General features: G+C 39.2%; 2 protein-coding genes across 2 annotated transcripts in view; both read right to left on the reverse strand.

Annotated features, from left to right (window-relative positions):
- Positions 1 to 1,158: 1,158 nt before the first annotated feature.
- Positions 1,159 to 8,367, reverse strand: LOC118342423 (copine-8-like). Its single transcript, XM_035680968.1, has 5 exons — positions 8,361 to 8,367; positions 7,213 to 7,394; positions 5,979 to 6,106; positions 3,429 to 3,531; positions 1,159 to 1,224 (listed from the first exon to the last, which is right to left on the reverse strand). Exons 1-5 carry the CDS (start codon positions 8,365 to 8,367, stop codon positions 1,159 to 1,161), a joined length of 486 nt encoding a protein of 161 aa, XP_035536861.1.
- A 366-nt stretch (positions 8,368 to 8,733) lies between these two features.
- The window catches only part of LOC118336271 (copine-8-like), a 60,164-nt gene continuing 56,939 nt past the window's right edge, over positions 8,734 to 11,958 (reverse strand). Inside the window, exon 14 of the mRNA XM_035672884.1 lies at positions 8,734 to 8,787. Within this exon, the coding sequence (XP_035528777.1) occupies positions 8,757 to 8,787 (31 nt within the window). The 3' untranslated portion in view covers positions 8,734 to 8,756. The remainder of the gene's footprint in view (positions 8,788 to 11,958) is intronic.

Below are 11,958 nucleotides of genomic sequence, written 5' to 3' on the forward strand. Positions count from 1 at the left end.
AGGCTTTTTAACGCGTACATTAGGGCGGGTTAGAGCTGAGGATCTCTGTTCGTCGACTTTAATGAGAAAGATACAGAAACAGAGATTTGGCAGACTTCACAGATACCGGGGAGCATGCCATTTTCTCTATGGCATGTGTGTGTGTGTGCATCTTGCCATCTGTGGTCTGGCGCGCTGTGGGGTCGAGGTGACCAGGTGTCTGTTTGCATGGACAGAGTTGAACGACCTGGATGGGACTCAGGTGTTTTTTAGCCACTCGGCTTTAAAAAATACACAATTCTTCTTCACTTCCAAATAAATCCTCTGCAAAGTTTGGATTTTTGACTATGTCCGACATCAACATGCCACTGAATGAGTTTTGATACTTTTGCAAAATTAGGTTAAGAAATGACACCTAGATCAAGATTTTTATTTTTTTTTATTATTATTTTTTATTATCAGCTGGGAAAAGTGGGGAAATACCCTGGGGCTCCAGACCTCCAGGGAACCAAAAAGATCCAGGCTTATTGTATGTCAAAGTGTGCTTATTTAATTATCATTTTGTTTGGGAATATGTGCTACTAAAGAATCAACTAACAATATAAGAAACCTCGAACTGATTTTGTTTTTTACAACCTTTAATATCCTGGTTTTGTGCTTCTAAGCTTTCCTAAATGAATGTGTTTTGTTAAATTAAAAAGGAGCAAACGTGGGGACAGGTAGTCTTGGAGTTATATGAGGGAGGAATACAGGGTTAATAGGGACCCAGCAACTCATATTTGCCCCGGGGGTGTCTAGATGGTTGATTTGGACTGCTGGTGGTTCTCAAAATCAGAATCAAAATAAATCCGCTTTGTCATTAGGGATAAAATCTGAAAAAAGTGATGACAAAGGGTCTAGGTGGCCAAGTGGCAGAGCTCATTTGTAATCTTGGATGTGGTTTGTTTATTCATTACTGTGAAAGCACTGCGCAATGATCTGAGAGAAAGAAAGAGTGTACCTGAACAATGTCCCTCTCAGCATATCTTCCTCTGGATGAGATTCTGACCTCATCGCCGTCCAACTCAATCATAGCTGAGGAGAATACAAATAGAATAAAAAACTCTTGTGCAACTCAGACAGATTCTACAGAGTAGTTTCTTACACATAAATATCACTCACAAGTCCACAACTTCTTGTTTACTTACCATCGAATTCTGCAGGTCCCACCCCCACAATTATGATTGACATTGGCAGACAGGAGGCCTGCAGGAGAAGAACAATGAACACTTGATGAGTTTTTCATTTTTAACATTTTGGTGAAAAACTGTTGGTGTCTACCCTCATAGTCGTTCATAGAATAAAGATGAGCTACAGGTCAACATAAACAGCCTCTATCTTCATCAGGGGCAAACAAAGCACCAAGTGTCATGTATAGTACGTACAGTATGTGTAAACATTTGTGTGAATCTTTGAATCGTGTTTTTTTTTTGCACAGCACCTCCTGGAGGGATGCGTGGGTCGAGACATCACAGTGAATAATATTAGAGACGAGAGAATCAACAACACTGCCTGAGCCCACTGACAGCTTACAAATGACATGTGTTTGTGTGTGTGTGTGTGTGTGGGTATGTGTGCCACAGCGCGTGCATCAGAACGAGAGGGCCAGCGGCGTGTGTTCAGTGTATTTGAGTAATGGGTTGACCTCGGGCAGCAGAGCAATAGATGATCTTATCAAAATATCTCGTTTATTTTTTGCTCCCCTCGGTAAACGTCTACTGGCCTTTGCTCTGTTTTTTTCTCTTCTTCCTCATCTCTGCCACCTCTTTCTACCCTGTCGCCTCCTTTTCCTCCCTCAGCCTCCTGTTCTCCTTAACATTTCACTCTCCTCAACCTCTCGTCTCCATCTCTGCTTTCAAGGGGCTGCGATGGATCACTGCCTTCACATAAATGGCCGCCGTTCACGTTGTGTTTGCATTCTACATGGTATGCTATGACTTGACAGAGATGGAGGGTGAATTACATGCTGTCAAAAGTGAGGGCGACACAGCAAACGCTGAAATAAAAAACAGTAGTAAAGGCTCCCCAGTCACATCGTATTTCTGTTGGCTTTGCAAGGAGGGAAGGATGTCCAGGAATGAGTAAAAATATGTGCCCACACCAAACATTTGGACAATGTCTATTAACTGAGGCTGAGGCTTTTGTACTGCATGGATCCGGTAGATTTAAATTATATGTAAGGCCAACAATATGTGCTTTTTCTCCATGTAGTAATTCTATTGTCAATACATCTATAAGCTGACAGTGATCCGCCTAACAGCCTAATTAGGAAATCACACGCACAGCTATTTTCCAGCTTTCATTCAGAGGCAGATTTTTGCTCTCAGGAGCGAAAAAAGAAAAGTAATGATGACGAGGATTTAAGAGACATATTTTTGCCCAAATGTGATAAGTTCTCAGGCCATGACAATTCTGCTCATTTGCATACATGTTTTCATGGTTTTGTGTTCAAGCACCAACGCGTTATGACATGCGTCACCCTACTGCCTAATTACACTGTTAATTGCAAATGTTTTCCATGGTGAATTCTTTTCTTTTTGGAGAAATGTCTATTTTGATGAATACCCCTTTTTGGGGTTTTTTCACCCCCTTGCTTTTTACACCATTCACACAGCTAGCTAGCTCAAACATGTCTATACAGCTAAATAAATAAATAATTAAATAATAGGAACAAAAAAGGAACAAAAGCAGCAAAATACTTTCTACTAAACTGTTATCTCTACAGAAACCACCAGTAACTGGTCTGTCTTTTAGATACAATCTACATATATTATAGGTTCTCATTAAATCACAAGCTGTCTTAATGGCACCATTCTCTCTTCATTTGTCTCCTTTGTTTTTAATGTTCTGACTTTTGCATCTGTCTTTTTATGTGTTATTTTTCATCTTTTGTGAAGCACATTATATTGGATCTTTTTGTATAAAATCTGCTCTATAAATGAAGTTTGAGTACTTAGGGATTGAATTGTTCATTGTATTTTTCCTTTTAGGCTCTGAGAGAACAGTCCTTCAGATAAGAGACACTTCTTCGCTCCTGAATGAAGAGCCAAATGATTTCACTGGGAGAAATTTTGGTGCAGACGCAGACTCAATAGTCCTTGTGATGTGAGGCTGGATCAGATCCTGGCAGTGTGCATTGAGCCTGAGCATGCAAACAAACCCGTGTAAAACCACCTGCTTCGACCTTATTCAGCAACAATGTTCCTGATCAGAGTAAGCCAGCTTTCATTTCCCAATTGTGTCAGGTGCGTGAACACCGGTATACTTGCTTATTATCACCATTAAAGCCCCTTATAGATGCAACTGATGTTTCTCTAACTAAAAGACTGTGAAGAGAGGACATCCTCTGTTTATTCTTTTGTTTTGGGGGGTCAGAATGCAGGGTCAGATGTTACAGAATATGCACTTACATTGACAATAGACTCCTTGGTCTGGGCCATGTCTGAGATGACGCCGTCTGTGATGATGAGGAGCACAAAGTACTGGGAGCCGTCCTTCACTGAGGCTGCATACCTACGCACAAAAACACACAAAACCATCTTTGTAGTTATTTCTTTGCTGCCATCTTCATTCGTTTACCATGATGATTGACTACATGATAATATCAAGCATCATTCTGTGTACTTTTAATTAATTAAACTACTTAGCTTGTTCTCAAATTAAATACAGTACAGAAAATGATTTCTCTCATTGAATAAATGTCACTTACCTCCTACTCTGGAGGATCTTAATCTGTCAAGTGCTTCTCTCTGTACATCTATCTTTATGTCAATTCTATAGATCCTCAGCTCAATATAGCTTTCAATTTCTCCCGAGATGTTGAGTGTGACCTTTTACTCCCATGTGGTCGTGAACTGACTGTTACTGATATTTACACACTGAGATTACTGCAGTCGCAATGGCTTCTGCTGCGCTCCACCTTTCTACACCGAGAGGTTAGTTTCTACCTCCTCTCCAATATAGATAGCTGATATTTAAGTACTTAAGTCTCACGCTGTAGATGATCACAATATAGCAGAGGCAACAACTAAAGAGAGGCAGAGAGAGGAGGAGCAGGGCAGAAGTAAAGTGAATAGTTACTAAGCTGCATGTGGGAGTGAAGCAAGACATTGAAGAGAAAAAGGGGGCAGTTATTGAAATATGAGGGCAGTCAACAAACAGAGGAGAGGAGGTGGAGGTGGGATGTAGGGGCTGGGATTACAGATGAAAAAAACATGATGACAACAGCCTGTACTTGGTAACATACTGTAAGCAGGCTTGAACTTGACAAATAGGCAATATAGATGAAAGAAAGTTCCTACATGAATATGCAACGCCTAGTTTTAAAAGTTTTCAATTAGGTTTTCGGAGGAAGAGTTTGTAGAATGTGTGCTGATTAGCCTGGTACTTATCAAACTGGGCTGAACTGATTATTAAAGTTAAATCTTACAGCAAGAACAGTTAATGAGATGTAGACTGGCTGAGAGCGGCGAGGGGTTTATGGAAAAAAAGAGAATGCAGCAAAACAAAACAAAACAAACAAAAAAAAAGAGAGAAGTAAAAATAAGAAAACAGAAAATGGAAGATTAGGAACAGCTGTGCCAAAGATCGACACCATTATAAGTGAAGCTACAGCCAGCCATGTTAGCTTAGCTTAGCATGAAAGACTGGAAGCAAGGGGAAACGTGTGTGGAAAAGTGTGAAGTAATAAAATCCCCACACCTCTAAAGCTCACTGATGCACAACTCATTTATTAATATATCTATATCTAATTTACCTTTGTTAAATCCTTCCAACCAATTAAGTACAACACATAACACCCTGTAAAAACATTTTACTCATCAGTTTATGTGTGGTGTAAAAACTAACATCTCCGAGCTGTCGCTTCCCTTCCTAAGAAAGCCTGCTAGCAGCTCTGAAATTCTCTTGGAGTTTAGAATAATCAAACAAGATTCAACATGTTAATTAGTAAGCTTTAGAGGTGTGTACTGTTGACTTGTGCTAGGCTAGCCATTTCCCCCTGCCTTTAATGCAAAACTAAGCTAAGCTTATTGCCTCCTAGTTTCAGCTCCATACTTAACATAAAGACATGAGTGACAGCGGTATCACTCTTCTCATCTAACTCTCAGCAAAAAAAAAACAGTAAGCGTAAATTCCAAAATGTTTAACTGCTTTTTAAAAGGAGAGAAAATCAAGATTTTGATGTAATTACTGTAAAAGGAGTTGGTGATTAGTTTGTAAAAAACAACATAGCAGAGAGGGAAGTTCATTAAGGGGGTTTGATAGAAGGACACAGTCAGGAAAAAGGAGTATAAGGTATTCAGGTGACACTATAGGCTAAATAAAAGCAAACTGCTGCCTCTGTATTACTGCTTGTTTCACCATTTCACTTTCATAGTGCCTTTGCCTCTTCGTGTGTAACCACGCAATTAAGATTTCTGTAAATTATCTTCGAAATATGTGATGTAACCTGATGAGAGGCTTCACTTGAATTCATCTCTTTAATTACATACTTGCATGAATAGTTCCTTAATGTCTTTTTTTAATTTCAGATTTTTGTCTGGATGACGTGTTCATGTGGCTTTCCTGCTGAATAAATCATGTCATCATCCACACAGAGACACAAACAAACATGCAATCAGCTGTCAGGTACTTTCTCTGTTTGTGTCTCTAGTTTTTTTTCTCTCTTCCTCGAACTCTTGTTAGCTATCTGGCAACACTTGCTGCTCTGAGCTTATTACAGAAAAACTGGGAACACATGCTGAGTGTCAGTCGCAGAGTGAAATGTACTCGGTGTTCTTTCACGCATACTCAAATGATTTGAAGTTCATTATATAAGCTATGATAGCAAATATGCAAGTGTAAAACAATCTGCATGTGGTATAATGAATATAAATGAGGGAAGTGGGAAAAATTAGTAAATATAACAATCTTGACATTAACTCCTATAAATTATGTGCGTGTGTGTGTGTGTGTGTTACCTTGCCACATGGTTGATGACAGGGGAGAAGTTTGTGGGTCCGTAGAGCTGAACTGACTTCAGACTCTGGTAGTAGGCTTCCATCACACCGTCAATACCTGCACAGTACGGGTTCTGAGGGTTCCCATTCTAAGGAGAGGAAAGGAAACTTGATGAACAAAAAGACTTATATTCCAGTGTTTTGTCTTGAAACCGTAGCCATGTTTCCATCCAAATGTATTCCAAATCCGCAAAAAAAAATGCCACTGAATGTTTGTTTCCATCAACTACCGTTATGTAATTATTAATAGTTGGTTCATCAAGATATCATGGATGTATTATAGAGCCATGGGAGCGATGAGTGTTGGAGTGGAAACAGCTGATCAGTTATGTGAATTGTCAGAACTGTAGAAAAAGTGTTTCCATCTCCCATCAATCAACTATTTTTGAAAAAAGGCAATTTTCTAAATTGAGGAAGTTTTTTTCAAATTATGCCCTTCCCGTCAACCTTTTCTAATATGACACTTCAAAATATGCATAAAAATATGTTAATGGTAACACGGCTGGTGACATATTAATCTAAAGAAATTAATCAAAATTAGACTAAAAGCACATTATTAATATAAATATTTAAAAAAGTCAGAGCTAAACTGTAATGTGTACGTTCAACCATATCCATCAGTGCATGCATTCTGTTACTTTCTTATTAACTGTTACACAATGTTCCCCTCAACTTGTTTTATTCAGCTGTGGGATTTACTCTGAATTAAAGTTTGAAGACGTAACTTTTTTATGCAACACGACTTAAAGCGTCGTTCTATTGGGGTCACTTGAGGCTCTTGGTTAGTAGAGAATATTGTGTTCTTGTGTTATTGGCAAGCGTTGGTGTAAATTGTTGTTAAATTCTGCCCCCTCGTTTGTTGCATTAGAAGTGTCTTGAGGGATGTAATGTGACATTTTCATTTTGTCATTGGAATAAGAAAAATATACAACCAAGCAGACATAGATAACTAAAATAAAATAAAAAACATTGAGTGTATCCCAGAATATTTTGCCTTTGAGGAAAGATGTTTTTGAACAGAACTTCATCTTAACTGTACAGTACAAGAACCATGTACAATGAGTTATACAAAGATGTTCCTGGTTTTGATTAGTGAGTTATTCACTTTGTGTGAGGGTGGGTCAAAAACCCAATAAAGGGAAGATCTCCCTGTTTCACTCCCTCCTATTCCGGTCCCATCCCCTCTTGCTCATACCAAGGCAAACTCGTGGGAGATCCGTCCATCAGGCGGCAGCTTGGCTCCGAACCCTAGTGCGGGAAACATCTTATCGCTGTCGTAGTCCTGGATGATTTCTCCTACCGCCTTCAGGGCCATTGCGTAGGCATTCAGCTGGTAGGGACTCATGTAGTGGAGTGAGGTTGGCTGGGCTGGGTTACCTGTTTAGGGAACACAGAGGATAGTCAGAGGATAATCCTAGGGTATGAAAATGTGCCTTAACAATGGAAAGAGGTGATTTGGTCATTACTTTTCTGCTCAAGTGTTGACTACATGTTATAAATGTAGTCATTTAAAATAGCGTTTACATGTGTAAGGATCAGTGTTAAACTATGATGAAACAACAAGTAAACAAGCAAACTAACAAGCTGTCTTGACATGTACTACTTTGACATTTAAGTCTTTGTTATCGCCTCTTTCTACCTTAAACCAGAGGTACACCTTGTCTCTCTTTATATGCAGTCAATAAAATGCACTTGTTATGATGTGATTAATCTTAAAGATGCCATGGTTACAGTGTGGAGAATCAAACATGAACTTTGGACATTTTCAACATCCAAGTTTTCTCTGTTATGCGAGTACATGAGTTTTATAACCTTGCATCAAGATGTGACACAAATGTGAGCCCTTTCTAAAATAGTTTTGGAAATAGAATAGGTTGTATTTTTGGCAAAGAATGTGATCTTTAACAGTTAATTATACACAATTAAACTTAAAAATCATTATTGTAATATGAAAAAGTCAAGAATATCATGTTTGGAGATATTCATTTAACCATGAGAAAAAACGTAACGGGGTAATGAATTATCCACCTGTGTTGTAAATAATAAGAATGGTCAGAGGTTCTGTGGGTTTAATGGTGCTTTATGGGAACCACATTTTATTATTTGAATAGCCACTTGAACTTCTAAATGCTTTTTTTCCAATAGTTGCTGTTCAGTGCTTCAATATAGCAGCAAGTGCTTCCATAAAAAACAACAACAGTGGTTCTGTTAGTGATTTGTGCATTACGTTACTGATGTCTGCTTACTATATTAACATGAAGCTTTTGTAAAAAAAAATCTCCCTGTTCATGACGTTTCATATCACTATTCAAACTGGGTTTTTAATAAACTGCAGAAGTCTACTAGCCATCATTCTCAATTGAGATTTTAGTGTGAGCCAGACAAGATCAATTACACCTTTCCTCAGACACCAGCACATAGGATGTGGCTCTATTGCTGCCGCTGCCTGTCCTGCTCAGACTGAGCTCAAGGGTAGATGGATAACACAGTCCTTAATCACGGCCATCATAGCATGTTAGTGCACTCAGCTTTAGCTGCCAGGTGTGATGGAGAGGGCTATTACAAAACACTTGATTCCCCCATCTGCATATATTTGAATAAACGCTCCCTAGGTATGCAGCACACTGTGTGTGTCTTTATGTGAGTCTCTGAGTGTCTGTGCACATTCAAACTCTGTGTGTGTGCGTGTATGTGTGTGTTTGTGTGTGTTGCGCTCACCATTTGGGAAGCTGTTGAAATTCAATTGGCCACGGTAAAGTTAATCTGGGTCCTTAAGAAGACAAAAAGGAAGTGAGATGATTCATTAATCAACAATCACTCCCCCCCTTTCTGTTTCTCCTACACAACCACACACACACACACACGAGCACACACAACACACACACACCCCACACACACACACACACATATATCTGTGATCCATTGAGAATCAATCAGAACAAATGAACTGCAGATATAATCAGGTTAGCATGATCAATGTTTGCGAGTACAAACTGAGTTCCTCCTGCCCTTTAGCTGTGTCAGTGATAAAGAGACAGCAAGGCTTTCACACCAAACACAAGCAAGGCATTGCTCACAGGAAGGTTGTGGTTTTAAAATAACACAGCTACAGTCTGCTTAACTCTGACTTTGTTCCCAAAATTCAAAAAACTGGTACATTCAACTGTAACTGCAGCTCTTCACAGGGTGCATTCAACGGTGACATTTTACAAATGCTAAATTAGATGGACCAATGGAGACTTCAGATCATCTCAGGACTTACATTAACAGGCAAACAGGACTAACAATCTACAGCTATGCCTGAGCACAGTGGTGCTCTGAGTTTTGCTAACATCAGCATGCTAACATGCTCACAATGACAATGTTAACTAACATGCTGATATTTGACAGGCAATTGTCACGATCTTACTTTTGCATGCTAGCATGCTAACATTTTCCAATTAGCGCTAAACACAGAAAGGTGCAGGTATTCGGTATGTTGCAGGTATTTTTCATAAACTAAAGTACTAGACAAATAAAATATTTTGATGGTGCCGATTACACAACTAGTGGATGCATTACAATCCATTCAGTAGTTGTCGGGATCACCAAAGTAATTAGGATTCATCTTCTGGGCCTAAAAACACATTCTTCATATCACTAGTAAATATATTTACAAGCTAATTTCCGCATTTGATGCGTTTTGGTTCATGCTCTGCCTCACACAAACTGTATACTTAGTGGTTTCTGAAAGAAAGAGCAGACAAAAGATAGAAATGATGAAAAAGAAGCATTAGAGAGATGAAACATGACAGAGAGAAATAACACACACCACAGCACCCAGCATTAGAGTGGCACGTCTCTCTCCATCAAAACATTTCCTAACTTGTTAACCTGCAGGAACAGGATGTGGTTAAGCCCTCTGTCGGCCTGTCACAGCTTTTTCACACCAATCCTCGCCCGCTGCCACACACAAACACAAACACAATCACACACAGAGCCACCCTGTCTACCTAACACACATCTCCTGTATTCAGATAGTGTCAAACAGCCAGTAACTCATCATCTTTGTCACCTCGGCAGGCCATGTGAAGTGCAGGCGCTGTGCCGTCCAGAGGGGACAGGAAGAGAAGGAGAGACAGAGGTAGGAAAAAGTTCAAGAGACGTTTTATGATCAGCCCACATGTTTAGGGTTTTCAAAGCACAGTAAAGCCCAGAAGGAAGGTGTGGACCTGCCCTCTCTTGTAAGCATACAGATATTAGCCGGTTGCAGGTTGAAAGATTAGGCACACTGGGGAGAAAGTTGCACTACATTGTAAAATTTAGTTAGAATATTCTCTCCCAGCATATTAAAAAAAAATGCCAACAGAAAAGTGAGGAAACACTTATTTAGATAACTACTAATAATAAAGAGTAAAGGCAGTTTTTATATGCATTATGTATTTTGTTGGAAAAATCTCCATATCCTAATCTGACATAGCAAATAGACAGTTTCTCTTTAAGTTAGGACCCTGTTTGTAATGAAGCTGTTTTCAGTTGCTGTAGCTTAAAATGTTGCTGTTTAACTGATCCTCAGGAACACAATCTTGTCCTGAATGGGCTTAACTACTTTGGCGTGACACACAAAGCGAAGTTTGGCCCTAGTCTCAGAACTTTTCCAAGGCCTAGTGGCTATTTCTTTTTCATATTTTGAGACTTTTCTCTATTATGTCCTACACGTTTCATATCAAACATTAACTTTCTAATTAATTTTCTTAATTTTACATCAGTTAAAGTATTGCAAGGTGCCTCTATTAATGAAGAAAACTCTTACAGGATATACATTCAAATTTGAAAACGCCATCAGATAGTGTCCAAATTCACTGTCATCAGTTGATAAAAATGTTACGACAGTGACGCTTTACAAAGTGATAAAAGCTGAATTATACATTGCTTAATGAGGTGGTTCATTTCCTTAATATAATGAAAACATCAAGAAAATTCCAGTAAATTAGCTTTTCTAGGGGACAGCTGCAAGGACAAGGGAGCAGAGAGAGGAGATCTGAGTGAATTTTGGTCCAGTTCTCTACGCTGGCACAGACAAGCTTCAGCCTAGCAGCCTAAATTATGCATGCCCTCTTTCTCTCCCACCCAATCTCTCTCTGTCATGCACACACACACACACAAAGTTGAGAGAGGAACTCCAACTGTGTGAGTGTAAAGGGACAGCCAGGGAAACAAGGTGAATTGGGGGCGGACAATAAAAAATGACAAAAGTCGAGAGAAAAGACAGAAAGCAGGAGAGCAGCGCTTGATTGAATGCGTCGCTCTGCAACGTCAGCACAAGAAAACAACAATGAGGCACAAACAGAAAGTAAATGATGACAAAAGTGGTTCCAAAACTGAGGATACAGGCTGAACACTTTGCCAAGGTGGGCTGCAATTGTTGATTAACTGGTATTGATCATCAAACCTCTGCAGTTTGACTGTGATTACTTTGTGCCATGAGACTGTACAATTTACCATCACTGGGAGGTATCCTTGAAAGTCAATGTCAGAGTTTCTTGCTTTACAGAGTGAACATCACCCCCTAATGTTTGACACCATCATTCTGACACCAAATGGAGAGAATATTAATATCCAGATCAGAACACAGGACATTCTCCAAAAGGTCAACTCTATCCTCGGCATTAATCACACAAGAATTTGAGTGAGACAGTTATTGGGATTTTCCCTGGTGATGTGTGTATTTCTGGGTATCATATTGCTGGCCATTTTTCCAGTCTTTTCCTGCATTTTATATTCATTTATATATATTTGTACAATAAAACTGCTTGTATTGTTTGTAAAAGTGTCAAACCTAGCATGAAATCAACTGCTGCCCCTCCTTTTATCCTAAATATAAAGATATTATAAAGTTATTATAAATGATGACTAAAAATATAATACATTTAGTGTGGACTCTGGCGGCCCCTGTGGACAA

Source organism: Morone saxatilis, unplaced genomic scaffold (genome assembly GCF_004916995.1).
Source record: "Morone saxatilis isolate NCDOM2014 unplaced genomic scaffold, NCSU_SB_2.0 Contig10, whole genome shotgun sequence".
In the NCBI taxonomy this organism is placed as follows: domain Eukaryota; kingdom Metazoa; phylum Chordata; class Actinopteri; family Moronidae; genus Morone; species Morone saxatilis.

Excerpts from the sequence above, each read along its gene's own strand:
- LOC118342423 (XM_035680968.1), bottom strand. Across the intron at positions 3,532-5,978 it reads GTCATCAACCATGTGGCAAG|GTATGCAGCCTCAGTGAAGG; the intron begins GTAACACACACA and ends TTTTGTGCGTAG. Across the intron at positions 1,225-3,428 it reads CCAAGGAGTCTATTGTCAAT|GCCTCCTGTCTGCCAATGTC; the intron begins GTAAGTGCATAT and ends CTTCTCCTGCAG.